The 20292-nt window shown below is 38.1% G+C and overlaps 1 protein-coding gene across 4 annotated transcripts in view; it reads left to right on the plus strand.

Annotated features, from left to right (window-relative positions):
• Positions 1-20292, plus strand: part of SGMS2 (sphingomyelin synthase 2) — an 87202-nt gene that overhangs the window by 48597 nt on the left and 18313 nt on the right. For 3 of the 4 annotated variants that reach the window (XM_047092110.1, XM_047092109.1, XM_047092105.1), the window contains exon 2: positions 18011-18710. In XM_047092110.1, the coding sequence (XP_046948066.1) occupies positions 18256-18710 (455 nt within the window). In that variant the 5' untranslated portion in view covers positions 18011-18255. Of the gene's footprint in view, positions 1-17412; positions 17577-18010; positions 18711-20292 lie in introns of those variants that run through there. The other variant, XM_047092108.1, reaches the window with a different exon arrangement.

Below are 20292 nucleotides of genomic sequence, written 5' to 3' on the forward strand. Positions count from 1 at the left end.
TCCTTTTTGACATTCTTAATTTTTTTTTAATGTTTACTTATTTTTGAGAGAGAGACAGAGCGTGAGCAGGGCAGGGGCAGTGAGGGAAGGAGCCAGAATCAGAAGCAGGCTCCAGGGTCTGAGCTGTCAGCATAGAGCTGGATGCGGGGCTGGAATTCACGAACTGTGAGATCATGACCTGAGCTGAAGTCGGACGCCTAACCAACTGAGCCACCCAGGCACCCCCCTTTTTGACATTCTTAAGATGTGCCTCTAAAGTATAGATCCATATGAACCAGAATGTAATTATTGCTCTTGTTCGGTCTAAGCTCTGGAAATGGGCTCCCAATCTCCTATTATTGCTGCAGATTATGCTACAGGAGATGTTAGAAGCAGAAACAAAACAAAACCCAAATTGGAAAACAAACAAAAAAAAACTTCTTTTCTAGCCTGTTACTTTATTTCAGTTTTTTAAATGTATTTTGTTGATAGCAAAAGTATATTTTAAAAAACAATTTCAGGTGATTATTTATAGCCAAATACTTCTATTTATGTAGGGTTATCAATGAAAATTAGATTTAATAGAAATAAGATTATGTATGGAATTACATCTTTCAGCTTCCTGATGCTAATTGAACATTGAGTTTATAGTGTTTCCTGGCTACCCCATGGCATCATGTTCATGTTCAGTGCTTTTAATCATCCTGTGTTTTTCTAAATCTGCTTCACTCTGTAGAAAAGAATTCTGACCATAGTTTACTCCCAAGGATAGACTGCTGCTAAACTGAATAACTACTTCACTGATCTTCCATTCACTCCTGATTTGTGGAGCTTGGCATTTTTGTTTTTCTTTATTTTTTTTTTAAATATTTAAATTCCAGTTAGTTAACATACAGTGTAATATTAGTTCCAGGTGTACAATATTCCTACAACACCTGGTGGGGCTTGGCATTTTTAAAAGGCTATTTATTAAAAAAAAAAAAAAACTATTTTACTTTTTAAAACCTTTGTTTTCAGTTTTCATAGACTTAAAATTCCTGTGACATTTATTACACACACACACACACACACACACACACACACACACACACACATGCACATGCATCTCCAGTCTTCTTCCCCCATTTTAAGTTCATTATTTGAATTTTCTTTTCACTTGTACTTCTATCTGGTATATATGGTTTTACTAAACTTCAAATGTTATTTCAGGCTGTAATCTAATTTATAAAAGTTGTTTTTATTGCTCTTTGGTCTTTTTAAGTCACTTCTGTCTGGGAAGATTGGGGGGAGATACTTAACCAAAAAAATCCCTTGAGAATAGTAGCCGGGCTTCTCTGCTGCTACCTTCCTTAGCACTCAGAGCCAAATTCTGCACAGAACGGAAGGCCAGAAATAATTCTGCCTTCTGTGTTGACTGCCCATGTATTTGCCTTACCTTCCAGGCTTTCATCAGTGAGTGTAGTAACAGTTACTACATATTTAACCCTTGAGTATTGCTTGAGTTTGGTCACTAGACTTGGGGTACAGGTTTTGAGGTTTTCTATATCCGTAGTTTCTATCCTATGTATTAGGATTCAATGATAAAGTTTCTGCATTGTAAGTCTAATTGGATTCTAAATCCTCTTTAGGTATTTGCTACCTTCAACCTTTCTGTTCCTGCATAATTGTTTTTACTCTTCCTGTGATTATAATATTGCGTCCTTAATCTTTTCTTAAAAGCCTCATGTGGATTAAACATTTCTTAGAAGACAACACTGGGGTGATCAATTAAATAAAAGTCCATTGTGATGTATATAATTAGAATATTAAACACATATGTTTTATTTTGGTCTATTAGAAATGGAAAAAACTCAAAGGCAAAAATCCATAATTGAGTAATTATTGGAGCATTTCCAGTGGAATCCCTTTTTAGTTTTAAAAAGTTTGATTTGCACAGGTTTCTAAGAGCTATTTATATTAATTGGATCTCAGCAGGATGGATGATAGATGTTCTTGATATACCTTTGACTTGGTGATACACTGATTTTTTTTTTTCTGATTAAGAGTATTCATGTAAAATGTTTAAATTGACTGTTACCTCGTAAGCCCAGAGATTCTAGTTTGGATAACCCTCCTGTTACTCTCTTGCCTTATCTTGGTTTTTCATCATAACAATTTTAGTATATGTGCTGCCGAAGTGAACATTTTTCATAACAATTTTAATCTTTTTTTAATGTTTATTCATTTTTGAGAGAGAGAAAGAGCACGAGAGTGAGCAAGCGCACCCAGTGGGGGAGAGGCAGAGAGAGAGGGAGGCACAGAATCTGAAGCAGGCTCCAGGTTCAAAGCCACGGATGGTGAGATCATGACCTGAGCCGAAGTCGGACCCTTAACTGACTGAGCCACCCAGACGTCCCCGATTTTAATCTTTATATTGTTGTTGTACACAGCAGAGTATAAGCTTGTGGGGGAAGTGACTTTTTTAAAACTGTGGCATCCCTACAGCATTTCCTATAATAAACACTAAAGACCCTGAAATGAATAATTATCGTTGTCTTTTTAGGCAATAAAATCAAAACATGCTGGTTATTTATTTTTTCAACACAAAATGGTAAAACGTAAATGTTCCATGTAATATCACCTGTCTCGTAGCCATGTTGGTTTATTTACACACACAGAACAGTTTTTCCCCACAATAAAGAAACATGCTATATATGGAAAACATTTTACAACTTACTTTCTTCACCTAACGTTGTATGATGGTATGATAGTATTTTATTGTACAAATAAAACCTATTTATCATGTAACCAGTCCTATCTTGATGGACAGTGTGATTGCAGTCTTACAGGTCCAGAATCACTTATCTGTATTTTCAAAAACTAAACTTCTAAAAACTAAAGGCCCTCCTGACCTATCTGTTCCTCCTCCCCTCTTCCTTCTTCCTCCCCTTCCCTTCTCCTATTCTCTTTGCCTTCCCTCCTCCCTTCAGTAACCCTTGGTGTCACAACTCTTGAACTACCCAGAAGCTCCTTATAGTCTTTATTTACCCGACTTAATGAGAATATTTTCATATATCTGGCTCAGATATATTAATATTTGAGTATCTAGTGTTTCCCCGATCCAGCCAAGGGGGTAGGGGTGAGCTGTGTGACCTAATATAGCCTATACTTAAGTTTTTCTGAAATTCAAAGTTCTGAGTTTTAAAGTGCATCTGTTGCCCAAAAATTCTATTGAGTAGATTTGGAAAACAATCTTCTCATGCTTATGCTGGTATCTTTAGATAAATTCCCAGAAGTAATTCTAAAAAGTGTAATATCTAGCTTTTGGAATTAGGGAAGAAAGCACTAATGTAATTTTTTTTTAAAAAGAAGATACGGAATTAGAATTTTGTAGTATTTGGGATTATTACTCAGTATGATTTATGGATTTTTGTAAACTTTTAAATTAAGGTTTCCAATCATTCTTTGAATTTTTAAAAGTAACTTTTATATATGGTATACTTACTGTTTTGAAAAACATTATTTAATGATCATTTGGCAATTTCAGGTTATTTCTGAAGTTTTGTCACAGAACAGAGGACAAAAACTATTAACTGATAATGAGTACAATGAAGCAAAAGTCCACCAAATATCAGGAGAAAGGTTTTTAAAATACATAAGCTTAAAGCATCCACAGTGCACAAAAATTACCAATATTTGAAAAGAGGGCTTGGGGATCTGCATTTTTGACTGAACCAACTTCCCCATCAAATCCAGTTTGGCCTCATTCTCTGCTACTTGGCAGCTAGTTTTATTCCGGGGAAACTAAACCGAATTAGTGACTGGTTTTGTTTTGTGAAATATTGAGTGACATCCATTATATGGAAATTTATAAAGCAGTCCTCACTCCTTTGTTGCAAATAAACCCTGCAGAAGGTATCACGCTTCAGTACAATTAAGTCTCTTTTTGAAAGTTGACACTAACTGAACACCAATTTAATTGTGTGTGTATGTCAAATTAGGGCTGTACCATTCAACTAGCTGTTAGTTTACCAGGCTTTGCCAAGGAGCCGCAGTGATGCAGGTGTGTCTAAAAACAACATTTGTGGGGGCGCCTGGGTGGCTTGGTAGGTTGAGACTCCAACTCTGACTCTTGATTTCAGCTCAGGTCATGATCCCGGGGTTGTGGGATCCAGCCCCATGTTGGGCTCAGCACTGAGAACTGAGCCAGGAGCCTGCTTGGGATTCTCTCTCTCCGTTCTCCCCTCTCCCCAGCCTGAGTTCCCTCTGTCTGTCTGTCTGTCTGTCTCTCTCTCTTTCTCAAATTAAAACACACACACACACACACACACACACACACACACACACACGACTTTGTAGACATGTATTTTTTATTGCATTTTATTGAGGGAGTGAAGACATGAAATAAAGAGATTTCAGTTGGTAGGTACTTCCCTGAAAGCACAGCAACAACTATACATGGTTTCAGGTACTTTTAGATATAAAATGTTACATTTGTAATGAAACATTTTTAAATGTGGACTGCACACAAATGTAGGAAGCAGAAAAATCTCCTACTCCTACCACTTGGATAACCGTTCTTAATATTTTAGTGTACTTGTGCTCTGATTTTTCTGTACATGCATTTTTTACATACTTGGAATTGTACAAAACAAAATACCTTTTTAAAAACAAACACATTCTCCCTATTAACTCTGTCAATACTGTTATAGTTAAAATAGCCATCAGCTTTTTCTTGATTACAAGAATGGTTAATGTGGAAAGTGGAAAATATAACTTGGAACAAGGAAAAAATTAAAATCATCTTAAATTCATCAAGCAGGGTTAATATTTGGTATATTTTCTTCAGGTTGTTTCTATGTAAATATAACATACATCTTTACATTACTGAAATCGTATTGTATTTCCTGATCGTTAGAATTGTAAACATAATCTTCATAAACTATTTGAAAATATTTTTGTGTTTAGATATGTGGGTGAATACTTTTATTGTAGAAAATTTGGAGAAAATAAAGTACAAAGGAAAATAAAAATAATTGATAAATCTCACCATCAGCTTTAACATCTGATATTCTTTTGGTGTATTTATTGACTTGGTTTTTAAAAATTCATACATTTACACTTTTATGAAAATAATATACTGTTTTTTAAACAGTAAGTTTAATGTATCTCATGGATGCTTCAAAATGTCAACTGTGGACATTTAGATGCATATTTAATGTATTACATATGTTTTACTGTACTTCACAGATGCTTCTAAATGTCTCCTGTAGACATTTCGATTTTTGTTTCACTGAATATATTTTTGGATAATGTTTTTTCTGTATTAAGACTTGTTCTAAAATACATTCTCAGTAGTAGAGTTACTATGTCAAGAGGTGTAAGCATTATTAAAGCTCTTGACATGTTTAAGTGACACCTGGGTGGTTCAGTTGGTTCCATTGGTTCGTCTGACCTCAGCTCAGATCATGATCTCGCAGTTCATGAATTCGAGCCCCACATCAGGCTCTCTGTTGTCAGCACAGAGCCTGCTTCGGATCCTCTGTCCCTCTCTCTCTGCCCGTCCCCTGCTCACTCTCTGAAAAATAAATAAGCATTAAAAATATTTTTTAAACAAAGCTCTTGACATGTTTAAAAAGAGACAGAATTTCAAAAGAATTATGCCAATTTATGATCCTACCAGACATTCATTGCAATTTTTATGCTCCTTTCCAATTACAGTTTAAATTATAATTTAATGGACTTTGTTTGAAGGTAACTTTCCAGTGTTCTTATCCACAGATGACAATAGGGTAGAAGTTTGTATGTTAATCTGTCAATGAGATATTCTGTAGGAAGTTTTTGTTACTAGTAATTGGGAGATACTTAGATGCAGGAACTCTTTTGCCCAGGATATGTCAGAGGAGGTGTGGGGGAAATCAGCTCCAAATAGAAATTAAGGAAATGAGTTCTGGCTATAAGACAGGACCTAGCAGTTTTATCCCCTACTTGTGTTTCCTTTCCTGCCCATTCTCCACTTGCCCGGAGAATAGCCCAGCAAAAAAATACTCTCTGTCCCCCTTCCTTCTATGCTCTCCCAACTACATTTGACAGTGGACTGTCACAATCAGAGTCCTGTAATCACCTGGCTTTAACATACAGAATATAAGAATGAACAGCTGACTTAATGTACAAAGAAAGTATAGGGCCAAACCCCCAGGTGGAAGCCTGGATTAAAGAATAATTAATATTTTATATATTATTTATATAGAAGTTATTTATATTTATGTTATAATTACTAGTTTCTGTATAATAACAATTTCTGCTAAGTGAATCTCTGACCTTTTTTACATGATAAATTTTAATTGTGTTTATGTTGACAATTACTATGGTAGTAATATTCCAGTATAGGTAGTCCCCAGACTTTCCAACACTGTATTGCTGGGTTGCAGCACCTACCCCCCAGTCCCTGCCAGTTTGGTTTTCCATCCAAATACTCAGGGCTTTCCTCCTTTTGATAACAAGGATTGACGCTCCCTTCCAGTGCCTCTCCTCACTTCCCAAGCTATAAACCACCCTTACACAGAATAAATCTTACTCTGGTCCCCTAAGAGCCATTTAAGTGCAGCCCTGATGTCTATACTTTTCCATATTCTCTTTCTCTTTTCAGGTTTCATTGTAAAAACTCTTACTCTTTTTCTGCTATCCCTTTTCTTTTCCAATCTCTTCCCTCTTTTTCCAATTATCTCCTGGAGGCATAGCTTAGATGTGTTGGAACTAAATGTCTCATGTTATGGTATACATAGAAGAAATACAAAAGAAGACCTGTGTATCCTGTTCTAGATTTTTGCTGAAAAGAAATGGGCAATTGGCTAAGGACCTTACATAATTAGTGGTGTATATCATCTACTTTGTGGTCCTTATTCTATCACAGTCCCCGTGCTTTGTGGGGAGGGGCTCACACTCCATCCTGGGTACCTTCAGTAGACAACAAAAGATACATTTGTTTATTAGAAACTTTGCTTTGCAACTTGTGAACCAGTGCACGTGGTCACAAATGGAAAGAATAAAAGTCTTGACTAAGCTGTCTCCCTGTTTTGAGGGAGGAATGTGTCAAAACATTTTGATGCAGCTGAAGGTTCCTGGGTCACTTGCTCTCGCTGAAGACATCGGGCATCGGGACCTAGTTCTGAAGAACCTCATTTTCCCTCTCAAACCATGCCGGTTGGCAGTCATTTTGAGTATTCAGATACTTAGCCACTAATATTTACAAAAATAATATTCAAATATTATGGTGTTTAAACCAGATTTATTTCCTTCAAATGAAAAATTTTTTAATATGCAAATTTTCTGGTAACAATTACAGAAATGAACACTTTGTGATAGTTTCTTCTTTAATTTACTAGGACAAGTGAAAATTCAGTAGGTAAACATTTTATAGATATAGTTCAGATACCAATATAACAGTCCCTTGCATTCCTTGAAATTGTTAAAATGGCATTGTTAGATTCAAGATTTTAATCTTTTAAGTTACTTTTTTTTTTTGCTGCCTTTCCCCCATGTGTACTAATCCTTGTGTCAGGTTGGGTGTGAAATCTGGCTCCCTCTTCAGAGACCTAAAATTAGGAAACATAAATTATCATTATTAGGTTTTTTGCAGTAACAAAATCCTAGATTACAAGCAGATTGGTCAAATAAGTGCTTTTGAGAAACAAGTAATGTATTTAAATACAACATAGCAGTTTAAATTCTGAGAGAAACTAGAGCCAAATATAGTGACCTTAATGGCTTTGGAGAAAGTATTGCTTTTTATAGTCTCATACCATTTGAAAGCAGTGGCTTGTTCGGCCAGTCATGCAAAAGAACAGCTTTGTGGTTGGCATAAGAAAATGAGAAACGGAGGCTTTATACAGACCTTTCTGGGTCTTCTGTGGTCTGTTTCCTTTGCCTTATAGTGAAAACCATGCTCTGCCTTGAGGAACCCAGGTGGGTTGCAGCAAGGACTTAAAAACATAAAGAAATACCTAGCCTTCATGTTCCCCACACACCTTTGCCCTCTCCCGAAGCCTATGTAACACCACACCCAAATCGCAACAAGCAGATGGGGCAAACCTGCTGAAGGTCCAGCTCCTTAATTTTTCGGTGTTTAATTCTTGCTACCAGGAAGTGCTCCCCCCAAAATCTCTCCAGTTGTATTAAGCTATTTCTTGAACTCTTGAACCTGTTTATTGGCACAGCACTAAGCAGAAATACAATAACTGTTATGTTTTAGATTCCTATCAAAACGTCTGATTCTAGACTTTAGACCTGTACGAGGAAGTTGTATCGGAGCGTATCTGGGTGTCGTTTCTCCAGCAGTGCTGGGGATTGAGTAAGCTTCCTGTTCTTCAGCATCAGCTCTCCTCTGTTACCACACTGTGTACGGACTGCAAGTGCCTGGTTAAATGTCGCTCCTAAAGCCTCACCTTTGCCTCTGCACTAGAGCAAGATCACTTACCTCCTTCCTGTCGTTCTTGCTTACAGGCGATTTCACTCAAATCCCAAAGTGGTGAGATTCTAGTAAACAGCAGGGAAAGCTTCAAGATATTGTTTTTAAATACCCATTTAAATAGGCTATGAAATTGAATAAAGTATCCCCACAGTGAGGTCACAGTGGGGTAGAGGGAGAAATCAATAGGTGTATTTCTTTTTTTTTTTTTTTAATGTGTATTTGTTTCTTAGAGCAGAGCGCGATGGGGGCAAAGAGGGGGATAGAGAGATTCAAAGCGGACTCTGTGCTGACAGCAGAGAGCTGGATGTGGGGCTTGAACTTAGAGAAACTGTGAGATCATGACCTGAGTCAGAATCAAGAGCTGGATGCTTAACTGACTGAGCCACCCAGGCACCCCTCAATAGGTGTATTTCTAAGCAACCTGAAGGGCATGGAATAAAGAAGCTCCATTAAAGTAGAGAATTATTAAATTACTATTCTTTGTTTCCTTCTCATTTTTTATCATGGTTTTCCAAAAATAAGATATGCTTCCAAATCTAAGAACATTTTTTATTTTGTTGATGAGGAAATACACTGTTGACTTGACTGTGATCTCTTTACTTACTTAGAATGAGGTCTTCTGATATTTAGAACATGTGTGGTCTGGAGACTATGTGAAATTGTTGGCCCTAACTTCTGCTTTTTGTTTAGACCAGCCACTGTTCTTAGGAAATAGAAGCTCTCATTGCAGACTTAATATATTTTAAAACTATTAAATGGAGTTTTTGTGGTTTCCAGAAACATCCTCATTTCAATAGGTAATCTGTGCTCCTGTTGCAGAGTAGTAAGTATTAAAACCCAAGAGAATCGGTTTCTAGGTGTATAAATCTTTGGGGTATATAAGGAAGAATAGGAATGTAGAAACAGGTGATTATCACTGTTGTTTAGTTAGGCTGTAGATTTAACCTTTCTGGTAAAGCCTCCAGGGTATTTATACTAAATAAGTGCTGGCTGCTTTTGTTTGATGGTTAAACATGCAGCAGGTAGTGCTGGTGTGGGGGTGGGGGACAGGGGGAATGATTCTAGTGACCAAATGTCTGTCCTGTATCTTGTGAATTGACATAATTACAGTTCAGATTATTAAGAGTGCAAACGTCTGTTTAAACGAGAGGGGCTTTCTTTTGCTCATACGCTAAAGTAGATAAGCATTTTGACACAAAGGCAAGACTTCAACTCACCTTACTGAGGCCATGGACATATCATACTTTGCTGGCAGTGAGTTCAGAAAAGAGGAGTGGGAAGTAGAAAATTCTAGCCTCATTCTACCAAACACTGAAAACACCAGATAAAGAAAGAAGAAACCACCAGGGGAGTCCCTCTATCCCTACCCCCCTGAAATTCTCTAAGCTTTCCTAGATGTATCCAGAATAGAGGTGGGGAGAAGGGTTTGGGGCAAGCATAAGCCAGCCTTTGGGCAAAGCGCGTGATGTGTCCCTGACTCTACCCCTTAACTCTGAGAACATCTGCTTTAGAGTATACCTAAAGGAAACTGAAGAATTATTTTAAATATTTCCTAGTCCTTGACCTCGATTTACAGCCTTCTTCTGTCTTCAGGTTCCCAATCTGTCTGTCTTGTCCATCTACACATTCACTCATTTATTCGCCTCACCCCACCTTCCACATTGTACCGCAGACTGTCACCTTGTCTTTCCCTGTGACTCCAGCTCTCTGAGTGGAGAACTCCTATTGGAGAACTTCAGTCTCTCAACCCCAGGGTGACAGTTTTGTCTTTTCAATATACACTGGAATCAGATCTGATCATCAGAATTTTGCAGCCATTGGCAATAAAAAGAATAGCAGCTAGGAAATAGAAGCCAGATTTTGAAACATCCAATGGAACATTTTGCTAGTTATATCTTAGTGAAGGCACTTTATTGTGTCACAGGTAAGTCAGAAACAGTTAATACAGGCCACGCACTCCTCCCCCTCTCCTGCTGCACTATGGCCTGGAGATGATCCCTTCTTGTGAAATGCTCCCAGTGCCACGGTTTACGGTTTTCCAATTGACACAGCTAATATTTGCTCTGGGTAAATAAGTATTCCTTTCAACAAGTATTAAATTATCTACCCCACCAGTTAAAGTGACCAATTTTTTTAATGTTTTATTTATTTTTGAGAGTATGCAAGTGGGGCAAGGGCAGAGAGAGAGGGGGACAGAGGATCTGAAGCAGGAAGGCTCCACGCCGTCAGCACAGAGCCCCATGTCGGGCTTGAAATCCTGAACCGCAAGATCATGACCTGAGACGAAGTTGCATGCTCAACCAGTTGAGCCACCCAGGCGCCCCCCAATTTTTTTTTTAATGAGAAAAACAATGGACCATTTTTTTTTAATTCTTTTAATAAACTCAGTAAATTTTGATTAATTCTGTTAGAGAAAAATCCATCTTTTTTTGTCACTTTATATTATTTAGCTACAAGGGTTTTTTTGGAGCACAGTTTACACAGATTTTATTAAGCTGTTTGATTTTCATTGGTTGGTTCTTGAACTTGTCTGCAGAGAACTTAGAAATGTGTGTTGTGGAATCACTGCTAAAGAAGTCCTCAGTTGGTAAGTACTACCCTTGACAGGGATACGTCAGTCAGGAACATAATGAGTGTGGGATAGTCCTTGGTTTTCTGGTTCCTTAGAAAGAACTTAGCATGACAGTCTGTGGTTGTTTTGTTTTGTTTTGTTTTGTTTTGTTTTGTTTTGTTTTAAAAAGCTTCATGAGGTCATTATTACCCACATAGTAAAAAACTCATTTGTGGGGCGCCTGGGTGGGTCATTCAGTTAAGTATCTGGCTTCAGCTCAGGTCATGATCTCACAGTTCATGAGCTCGAGCCCCACTTCTCACCATCTATTCCTTTCTTTCTGCACCTCATGGGATTCTCTCCCTCTCTCTGCCTCTCTCTCTCTCAAAAGTAAATAAATACATACATACATACCTACCTCATTTGTTTTAAGGGTGCAATTAAATGATTTTTTTTAATTTACAGAACTATGAAACCATCATCCCTTCTACTTTAAGACCTTCACATCCCCCGAAAAGAAACTTGCAGCCCATTTCTAGTCACTCTCCATTCCCACCAGCAGCCCCAGGCAACCATTGCAATATCCTGGATCTTTCTTCTATAACAACTGAACTGGTGTCTACTCTGCCTTCATGAAGGATAGTAAATCAGTATCAGAAGCCAAAACATCTGTCCTCTACCCAAGCTATCTCTCCCAAAATTTAGAGGTTCGGTTTTATCTTTTAAATTTAAAAAATTCTTGGGGCGCCTGGGTGGCTCAGTCGGTTAAGCGTCCGACTTTGGCTCAGGTCATGATCTTGCGGTCTGTGAGTTCAACCCCCGCGCCAGGCTCTGTGCTGACAGCTCAGAGCCTAGAGCCTGTTTCAGATTCTGTGTCTCCCTCTCTCTGACCCTGCCCCATTCATGCTCTGTCTCTCTCTGTCTCAAAAATAAATAAACGTTAAAAAAAATTTTTTTTAAACCAATAAATTAAAAAAAAATCTTTTCCCAGATCCATTCCCAGCATGCTGTCACCCTACAAAGCCTGCCCATTTCCCTAATTTTAAGTCTATCATCATACCTATATAAACCCAGTGGCAGTAAAAAAAACTTACTATAAAGCTCTGATAAGGACTCTTTTCATGTTAACTTTTGTTGAGAAAGTATTTCACAAAAATACATGATAATTTATTGGTAAGTTATAGATCTTCTTTTCAGTTCTCAAGAACTCATTAGTAAAAGTATTCAGAAAATTTTTTGAGTGCTTCTGAAATAGAATCCCATGATTGATAAGATGCCTTCATTATCTGCAAGCATAGTAGGACTTTTGCCCATTTTAGGTGGGAAGAGTTTTATACAAGCTGAGCTCTAAGATTAGAGGAAAAGGTAAGGTGTTTTGATCTCTGAAAAAACTTTATATGCACGACATATCTTAGCTAAAATGGATCTTATTAACATAAAGTGATATATGATAAATTTAAATGGTAGTTTATTACTAACAACTATAGTTAAATGGTAGATAGGGGTAATGGGAAATACTTAATTGACTCCTTTGTTCTTCCTCTCACAAGAGGGGTGAATTATATACTGAAATTTTCTCTAAGTGTATACAAATTTTTGCAAAATAACAGAGATTTAAAAATGCCTCTGATGTTATCTAGAGGGCTTTCCTAAGTATTTATGTATCTCTATTTAAAAAAAAATAAATAAGGGGCGCCTGGGTGGCTTGATCGGTTACGCATCCGACTTCGGCTCAGGTCATGATCTCATGGTCCGTGAGTTCAAGCCCTGCGTCGGGCTCTGTGCTGACAGCTCAGAGCCTGGAGCCTGTTTCAGATTCTGTGTCTCCCTCTCTCTCTGCCCCTCCCCTGTTCATGCTCTGTCTCTCTCTGTCTCAAAAATAAATAAACATTTAAAAAAAATTAATAAACAAACAAACAAACAAATAAATAAATAAATAAATAATAAGCTTGAGCCTGGGTGGCTCAGTTGGTTAAGTGTCTGACTTTGGCTCAAGTCATGATCTCAAGGTTCAAGCCCCACATCGGGCTCTCCGCTATTAACACAGAGCCCACTTTGGATCCTCTCTCTCTCTCTGCCCCTCCCTCTCTTCCCCAAAATAAGTAGACTTTAAAAAAAAATGTTAAAAACTCATAGTTGTCACTTTTCTTTTCCTGACTATATTGTTGACCTCTTAACGTAATGGCACCAGAGGTGGTGATGTGCCATTAAGAATACGGGCTCCTGAGGTCAGATTCCTGGTTCTAATCTGGGCTCTGTTCTTTCTCCCTGTCTGACCTTGAGCATCTCACTTTACCTCAATTTCTTTAAAATATTTCCTAGGGTTTTATGAGGATTAATTAGGTAAGTAGCATTTTCTGAGAACTATTTGTGGCTGTTTAATTCTACAACTTGACTTTTTAATGGCTTTATGGTGACAACTGAGTTGTTTTGTTTTTAAGTCTGAAAAGCTTTTATGTCTGTTAAGAAACTTATCAGGTGTTTCTTTCCACTGATTTCCCATTCGTTAAAATTGTTTCAAGACCTAGTTTTTCCTAAGACTTTAAGCTGAATGTATAAATTTTCTTTTATTCATAATTCCAACTTGCAGATGTTAAAAACACATTTCCTTCCGTCAGTGTTTAACTTCTTTCTTTAATAGATGACCTCTTTTTAAACATTAAAACCCATTTTTAAACTCAGATAAGTTTCCTTAATTTTTAAACTACATTTACACATTTAATATGTCTTATCTTCTTAACTACTACAAATGCACAACCAGGCTGCTATAGGGATCCAGTAAGCAGTGCATTTCTAAGCCCTGTGACAAGAGCTCATGTCTATACTCAGTCTCCACTACAGGCTGCCATCAGTGAGCCTCAGGTCAGGACTGTTAAGGAGATATGTGCATCATGAGTTTGATAACCATACCTTTTCTGATAGCCTTGAGTATCTGTCACATGGCCCCTTCCCCAGTTTTTAAAAACCATAACCTCTGATATGAATTACTGAGATTCTCCATCTCCTATTCAGATCTAAGTTTGTCTTTAATTGGGTAACTGCATCCTTCTTATGTAATATTTCTATGCTTGTCTCACACTTTATAGTTACTACATCAAAACATAGTATTTTATGATAGTGAGATAACCATAATTCATTTAACCCCCTGTTTTTGGATACTAGATTGTTTTCAATTTTCTCATATCAACGACTGTTGAAAACATACATTTAGGGGTTCCAGGGTGGCTTAGTTGGCTAAGCGTCTGACTCTTGATTTCAGCTCAGGTCATGATCTCATCGTTTGTGGGATCAACCCCATGTTGGGCTCTGCACTGATGGCGTGGAACCTGCTTGGGATGCTCTCCCTCTCTCTCCCCTGCTGGAGCATGCACACATACACTCTCCCTAAATAAATAAACTTAAAAAAATGCAGAAATATTTTGTGTACATTCTTACTTCCTTTGGATAAACTCAAAATAGAATAACTCAGTGTCATTACCCTAGTATTATGTAATATATAACCTAATACCTACCAGTGTGAATCTTGGAATTGTTTTGTCAAATTACATGGACAAATCCTATTGAGATTATTAAGGGGAATAACTAATGTATGAATATGGTCATATCAAACCCTTTATGGAATAGAGGTGATAGAAATAAAACAGAAGCTAATAATGTGTTTTCTTGGGGCACCTGGGTGACTCAGTCAGTTAAGCGTCCAACTCTTGATTTCAGCTCAGGTCATGATTTCACGATTGTGAGTTCAAGACCTGCATCGGGCTCTGTACTGGTTGTGGAGCCTGCTTAGGATTCTTTCTCCCCTTCTCCCCTGCTTGTGCTCTCCCCCCACCCCCTAAATAGTAGTAGTAGTAGTAGTAGTAATGTGTTCTTGTAATTTGACAAAGATTCTAAAGTTTATTTAGGGATGAAAAGAGGAGTAACACCAGATACTGAAACACATATTACAGGATACCAGCATTGAAAGAATGTGTTTCTAAATAGATAATTCTGTTCCCTTTATTGAATACTTTTTCCCCCTGAAACCAAGTGGATGTTGATTTGTATCAAATGCCTTTTGTACTTCCCTCAAGATAATCTGTCTTTTCTGTTTACATATGTTTGTGTTTTCTTACAATCATTTCCTAATTTGAAACCTTACTTGCACTTCTGGAATAAATCATTCTTTGTCCTAAAAACAACTTAACAGAATATCAGTGTAAAAAGTTTCAGAGTTTTGCGCTTTCCTTCAAAAGGAAGATTAGTCTATACAGGTCTTTAACTTTTCTGGGGCACCTGGGTGGCTCAGTCGGTTGAGCATCTGACTTCGGCTCAGGTCATGATCTCACAGTTCGTGGGTTCGAGCCCCGCTCCCAGGCTCTGTGCTGACAGCTCGGAGCCTGGAGCCTGCTTCGGATCCTGTGTCTCCCTCTCTCTCTGCCCCTCTCCTGTTCATGCTCTGTCTCTCTCTGTCTCAAAAATAAATAAAAACATTAAAAAAATTTTTTTTAATATTCTCTAGGTTAACTTCTGGTATTTTGCAATGTAAGGACTTGGAAAGGTTTCATCTGCCTTGTGCTCTGGCATAATACCGTAAACAAATGAACCGATGGGATTGCTGTCCATCGAAACTATTGTGGTTTTTGTCACTTTCCCAGATACTTACTTGGTAGCAAAGGATCACCATAGAAATGAATATGTTTGTAGTCATCATCTCGGTGACATTGTGTCACAAAATTGGTTGACACAGGATGAATGTGCTTTGTATATTCAGTCTTCTTAATGAAATCCCAAGGAAAATATCAATCCTGCTACTAATGACGATAAATGGGCTTTGCACACACCAAGTGCTCTTACTCCCAGTAGTGCAAAGCTCTTTATGATTAATTATTTCAGTCATCCTCACAGTTGTCCCATGAGGTGAGTGGCTGAGTGCTTCCTCTTAGGAAAAAAAAAAAAAAAAACAGTTAACTAATTGGATTTTCTTCTGTTCTACATTTTGTGTTCTAGAACTGGATAGCTACCTTATAAAGACCGCCAGTGGACGTGGGTTTCAAAATCACAAGCTTCTTTCACATATGAACACCAGGCTAGGAGCAGATGTGGAGTAGTAAAGTTGGAGAGAATTTTGATGAGTTTGGCAAGAGACTATTAGTGGATTAGCCTAGATGTGGTGAAAAGAGACAGGCAACGACTGAGTTGGTGTTTTGGCACCTCCATTAGAAGTGGTAATCCAGGGTGTCAAAGGTTTGGTTTTGCAAATATTTTAACAAGACATCTCTTTGCTATTTGTACTTACTCTTCCCACAACATTGTGCTAGGGTTCTACAAAGGATCTCTGTCAATCCCAGTTTCCACACAGGGTTGCTGGTCCTTTCTCATCCTGCTCTAATGTTTTAGTGCCTGGGGCTTTTCACAGGGACCATAGAAAGGTGAGATGTCTGCTTCTCAGTGAGACCTCTTAGCCTGTGTCCGTCGTCCAGTGACCATCCGTTTCTCTCCAGGTCACCTTATGCCGTCACTTCCCTGGAAGTGGACAGTGCCTCTCTGTAGACACAGCTTGTCAGGGGAGCAGAGATACAACTAAAACTACGTTTTTATCTAGTGATCACCTTGTCCTTCCTTTTACAGTACACCTTTCTGTCTTCCCCAGTAGTTTTGTTGTCACTTGAGCTCTGTCTCCTCAGACTGCAAGCTCTTTGGATGAATGCTCAGGCCAGGCATGTTTTTTAATAAACTCCTTTTAATTGCCTCTGCGTCGCGCCCTCGGCACTGAGGTGTTCAGGTGCACAATAAAGGCGTGTGGTTGATCTATTTGCTATCCATACTGTCAACAAATATTGCCTGTACTTATTGACTGTGCCATTTTACCTTTTTTCCCTCTTTCTTTCATTAAGTGAAGGTTTAGCTGTCCTGCTTTGAGTTTTTCCTCCTCCCTGTTTTTTCCTAAAGTTCCCCTGAAAGGGAGCCCTTTAAAATGTGAAGAATTACGCTGCAGTTGTGCAGTGTACTCAGGGTGGGGACTAATTACGAGGTTCGAAAACCTCTTCAGGTGGCTGGGTTCTGCAGCACGACTAAAATACTGCTTTCCTAAATTGAGAACAGCTGGGGCTGTGTTGCTAGCAAGTATAAAAGAGTTGGTGCTGGGGCTCTGCGCTGTGAAGAAGTCTTTGCTCTTTGAAGCCTGCGGAGCCTCCGCCGAAGGCACCCTTTCCTCCTCCGTGTCGCGGTGGTAAGTGCCTGGAGCTGGTCCCCAGGGTGTCAGTTTCTGTTGCGCGGTAGAAATTGTGCCGGCCGCCTCAAAATGTGGTTCCTTACTAATTTAGCATGTCAGCTGGAGGATTTTATCTTTCTCGAGTAACAAGTGGAACGTGTTCCCTGAATGAAAACATAGCTAAGGCTTTGTGTGTCTTTTCACTGTATTATTTTGAAGGCTGTCCGCGTTCCTGATGTGTGGTGTGCATCTCTAAATATAAAAGGATAAACTGAGGCAATGCCACCTTAAGTACCTTGCATATGTGGTTCTTGAATCTGTTCTGAGAAGTGGTTGTTTAAGAAGACTCCAGGAAATAAAAAATTGAGTCTTTGACAAGTGAAGAGAGTAACGATTATTCAATGCATGTAAGCACCTCATCAGTTTTTTATTCTTCCAGGTTCACAGAAAAGCTACAGTCTTAGGAAAGAATGATGTGGTCTCTGGAGAGGTTCTAACTTATTGTGACTTCATGGTTAGCAACAAGTAATAGTGTCTGATGAAGTATTTGCCAAGTTGGGTCCTGATTTTTATTTAAAGAGATTTTAAAGGGATTTATTAAAATGTTCCCATTAATACTGACATCAGCTCAGAAAGAGACAAGATTCCCAAGATAAGACAACTCAGTATTTTACAAATAAACTCCATCTCAACACCTTTCACCATGTTCTTATGATATATTTATAAAGCAAATGGCTTTGGTATTTGCTTCCTTATTTTGATAATGCTTTTGTTTTGTTTTGGATGGTTGACAATTGGACACGCACCGTTTCTGAACGTAGTTTTGTTTTATTTTTTACAGGTAGGTGAGTAACACCTTTGGGAGAAAGAAAATTGGCTTCCTTTCTTGAAGGTGGTGACTGTACAGCAGGTAGCTGCATGGAAGGAACAGTAATCAGATGGCCACCTTCTTCACTTTGTGCTAGGAAACAAAATCAGTTATAAGAGTCCATGTTGATCTCGGAAATAGAGGGATTTGAAAAAGTTAAGTTTGCACAAAGAACAAGAACTTTACCATCTCCTTCTTGATCTGAAGACTGGGGGACCATGGATATTATAGAGACAGCAAAACTCGAGGAACATATGGAAAATCAAACCAATGATCCCGCAAATACTTACACAAGACCTGCCGAGCCTGTTGAAGAAGAAAACAAAAATGGCAACAGTAAACCTAAGAGCTTATCCAATGGGTTGCGAAAGGGCACCAAAAAGTACCCGGACTATATCCAAATTGCTATGCCCACTGAATCAAGGAACAAATTTCCCCTGGAGTGGTGGAAAACAGGGATCGCCTTTGTGTACGCTCTTTTCAACCTTGTCTTAACAACCGTCATGATCACAGTTGTGCACGAAAGGGTGCCTCCCAAGGAGCTCAGCCCTCCGCTACCAGACAAGTTTTTTGATTACATTGATCGGGTAAAATGGGCATTTTCTGTATCAGAAATAAATGGGATTATATTAGTTGGATTATGGATCACCCAGTGGCTGTTTCTGAGATACAAGTAAGTAGGTCTAATAATTTTGGGGGGACTTGCCGTAAGCTTGTATTTAAGGGAGTAAATATATAATTGAAATTGTCTTCCTCAGTTTTGTCTGATAAATTCATTCCAGCCAGGCATTTGATGACAAGAAGCCATGCAAAGATCTACCTTATTGAATAAGTAAGCATTTGTTGAGCAACTGTGTATGAAAGGGGCAAATATGAGGACACTACAGATATGCTGTGGTTGGTGATTCAGAGTTGATGAATGTAAGGTGCAGTTCCTGATTTTAAGCAACTTGGTACTGTGGTATCTGAATGATAAATCAAGAGGCTTGGAAAGGAATAACATTCACATCGTCATGCTTTTGTTATTTTAGGCTTTTAACAGGTGGGGAATGGAGTAGACTGGGAAGTGTTTTTCTCTTATTACTCATAATGTGATGACTGTATTGGTCTATAGTCAATGGCGTTCTTTGAGGTTTGCTTCTATTCAGGAGTTCTCAAATTTTACATTTCCTTTTCTTTTGCCTATTGGGAATCCAATCACAAGAGTTTTAGAAATTGAATTTAGATGTGGGTCTATGAAGTTTGGGCTTTAGACTTCTAAAGTAAACACACTGTCCAGTTTCCCCCGTGGCACCACAAAGGAGTTCTCAGTTCACTGGTTTCAGTCTCCTTGTTTTGAAACAGGAGCAATCAGGAAGTAGGAAGCCAGGTACTTTTGCTTTAAAGACACTTAAAAATAGGACATAGCTCTGAAGTGGTTATTTTTGCTTCCCTGTGAAATCTCGCTGCTAGCCCATAAAAACAAGGCCCCTCAATTCCCTTTTTCATTTCATTTATCCTTTGGAGATTTGTTCTCTACTAAGATTCTATCAATTAAATCACTAAAGTATAAGTTTGATCAAAACATCGTTCATAAACTGAAGCTTTTGAAAATGTAATATATATTTAGTCAATACATACTGTTCAAAAATTCACAAATAGGATTTTCACATTAATACCACAAGATCATTTTTAGAAGAAAGAATTTATGTCATATTGTTCTTTCCATTGGTTGTTGCTTTGAGAATAGAAGAATTCAGTCTCTATTTGCTGAAGAGTTCCCCAAATTCAAGTTTGTAGTTTCGAAAACTTATTCTACAAACCAAAGTCATTCCTAAACATTTTCTTTAATATGTGTAAGTAAAAGATAGCCATCAACTGCCTTTTACTAGAACTTTTTGCTGCCAAAGTTGTTAGTTATGGTATGCTTTATGCCAAAAGCAAACAATACATTTGTTGAACTTTAGTGTTTCTCTTTCTGGTTTCTACAATTGACACTGAAAATAAGAGAGCCTGCATAGGCCAAAGGTGTTTGCTTTCTCCTTTAATTTAGGCCAACATTTTATTTGTATATATGTGGAAAGAGATATTTTCCAGGGTCTGGTAAGTAGCTGGCTTCTATCCAGAGGTACAGTCTCAATTTATTTGAATCTTCATCTAAAGAGTTGTTATGCACTGCCTCTCCATGACCACCTGAGATTTTACCATGTCATAGATGACCACACATCTTAATGATAACCACACATTTTAATGATACCCACCATTTTGGTCACAAC

This window comes from Lynx rufus, unplaced genomic scaffold, assembly GCF_022079265.1.
Source record: "Lynx rufus isolate CCGP_SWC_20201006 ecotype Redwood Valley unplaced genomic scaffold, mLynRuf1.p SCAF_3, whole genome shotgun sequence".
NCBI classification, from domain to species: domain Eukaryota; kingdom Metazoa; phylum Chordata; class Mammalia; order Carnivora; family Felidae; genus Lynx; species Lynx rufus.